The sequence below is a fragment of the Penaeus monodon genome, chromosome 15 (assembly GCF_015228065.2).
Source record: "Penaeus monodon isolate SGIC_2016 chromosome 15, NSTDA_Pmon_1, whole genome shotgun sequence".
NCBI lineage: Eukaryota > Metazoa > Arthropoda > Malacostraca > Decapoda > Penaeidae > Penaeus > Penaeus monodon.
In genome coordinates, this window is record NC_051400.1 from 38,453,293 (window position 1) to 38,455,266 (window position 1,974).

General features: G+C 37.5%; 1 protein-coding gene across 8 annotated transcripts in view; it reads left to right on the forward strand.

Annotated features, from left to right (window-relative positions):
- The window catches only part of LOC119582023 (protein tramtrack, beta isoform-like), a 34,622-nt gene that overhangs the window by 11,418 nt on the left and 21,230 nt on the right, over positions 1–1,974 (forward strand). Inside the window, exon 6 of one of the 8 annotated variants that reach the window (XM_037930232.1) lies at positions 419–1,510. The exons of the other annotated variants lie outside the window; for them this stretch is intronic. Coding sequence (XP_037786160.1) covers positions 419–691 — 273 coding nt within the window. The 3' untranslated portion in view covers positions 692–1,510. Of the gene's footprint in view, positions 1–418; positions 1,511–1,974 lie in introns of those variants that run through there. 8 annotated transcript variants of the gene reach the window in all.

The following is a 1,974-nucleotide window of genomic DNA, read 5'->3' on the forward strand; positions in this document are numbered from 1 at the left end:
GGTTCACTAGCTCATTTTGTTACAGATGTTTAATGTGTAAATGAGTATTTTTAGGGGTCTCGGGAAATTTATATTTGGTTTGTTCATTTCTACAGATTTTTTTTTTTGTCTCTTTATTCATCACTTCTTTTGAGCAAAAATTTAATCTAGATTTTTTACCTGAATCACATTAGAAGAGAAACATCAGTATTATTAGGCCCTAAGATAGGTAGCATTACCATGGCCTATTGTGTGCTCACAGTCCCACACATTTGACAGAAGTCCATTTTGACACCTGTCCCAGAAAGAGTGGCTAGCCAGTTTGATGTGTTCTGACCCACCTTTATGAAAACCAAGAAGAGGTAGAAAAATCCAGAATGGCGTGTTTGGAGTGTCCAAAGCCCAAAGTCCAGGATGTGATACCTCCTTCAATCAACAGATGGTAGCACTTGAGGGCTCAGCAGCAGCAGCGGCGATGGTCAGAGTCCGCGGAGGCTACACTCGCTGGACGCCCGAGGAACGGCTTCTGATTGCCAAGGCGTGCATAAGGATGGGGCCCAATAAGGCTGCCAGGGAGCTCTCCAGGACCCTCAACAAGAAGCTGAGCAAGTCCACTGTCCAAAATATCCATAAGCAGTACCTGGAAAGGGTGGCAAAACGGCAGCTGGTCAATGCACCATTGAGTCTCCCTCAAGGGAGGCAAGGACAATGAGAGGAGGATACCCAGCAGCCTACTGGATGGTTCGATTCTTGTTTGTTGTTGTCATTGGAGGCCAGTGCTGCATTGTTTCTTATATTCTTTTGAAAAGAAAGGTATCATATTTATGGCAGAAAATTTGATGAATGGGGAATTCTCTTCTTTATGGGAGTAAGAGAACAAAGTGTGGAAGATGAGATGATTTGAAAATGTATAGTAACTGGTGAAGGATGTATCCTTCAGTTGCAAAATTTAAAGAAAAGCAACATTGCTAAGAGAGAGGGAGGTAGACAGAGACAATGGCAGAGAGAAAGGGATTTAGGCTCTTTTTACATGTGAAAACAGGAATAGTATGTTTATGAGTTTTTCTAAGGAGTAGATTTAGATTGTACAGGAGAAAATCATGGTTGATTGATCCATTAATGAATATGAAGATTAAGGATAGATCTGTTCTTTACTTGTCCTTGATTCTTTGAGAAGTGAAATGGAACCTGCAGTGTTGTATATTTATGTTTTCTTTTTCTTTACTGTATTATTAATTTTATCATATTCTGAATATTTTTACTTTTGTCTCAAGCTTAATTTTTTGTATCCTGGTATCCTAGTGGACAACAGTGCATTTGTCAATAATAACATAGCACACAGGTGTTAGTATGACTTGATTGACCAAATATACATGTAGCAGTGACAAGTACTGTCAGTTATAATTGACAGTATTTGTTGTTGCTGTCTGCATATATGGGCTAATCAAACAATGCAGATAGCTGTGTCCTATATGTTTAGTGAAATCAAATGCACTATTGAACACTTAAGTTGCTAGGGCATCATAATTTATCATTTAGACTCATGTGCCATGACTATAGCACAGGATTTTTATCCTTATGCCATTCCATCAATATTTACAAATCAGCTTTTGCTCTTAGTGCTTCAACAACAACAACAAAAAAAAGGTTTCCATGAATATAAAGAACAACAAAATCTGATATCCACATCATGAGTCGGTGTACTCATGCTCCTGTTGAAATTTGTATGTTTATGATATCACAGTACCAGAGATTTCATGGAAATATGTCTGTTTTATCTCATGGGATTGGATCTTAAGCTATTCATTCACCTTTATGCCTTTATTTACCTTTGTTGTGGTGAGCTCAATTCACTGTAATTATTTGTGAGTTTTTATTCTTTTGAAGAGTCTTTATTAGGTATGTATAAAGTAAAGGAAGAGTGATATAGGGAAAGCTTTTGTATCGAGTCAGAGTATGTTTATATTTATATTGTTAGAGTTTAACGCTTAATGG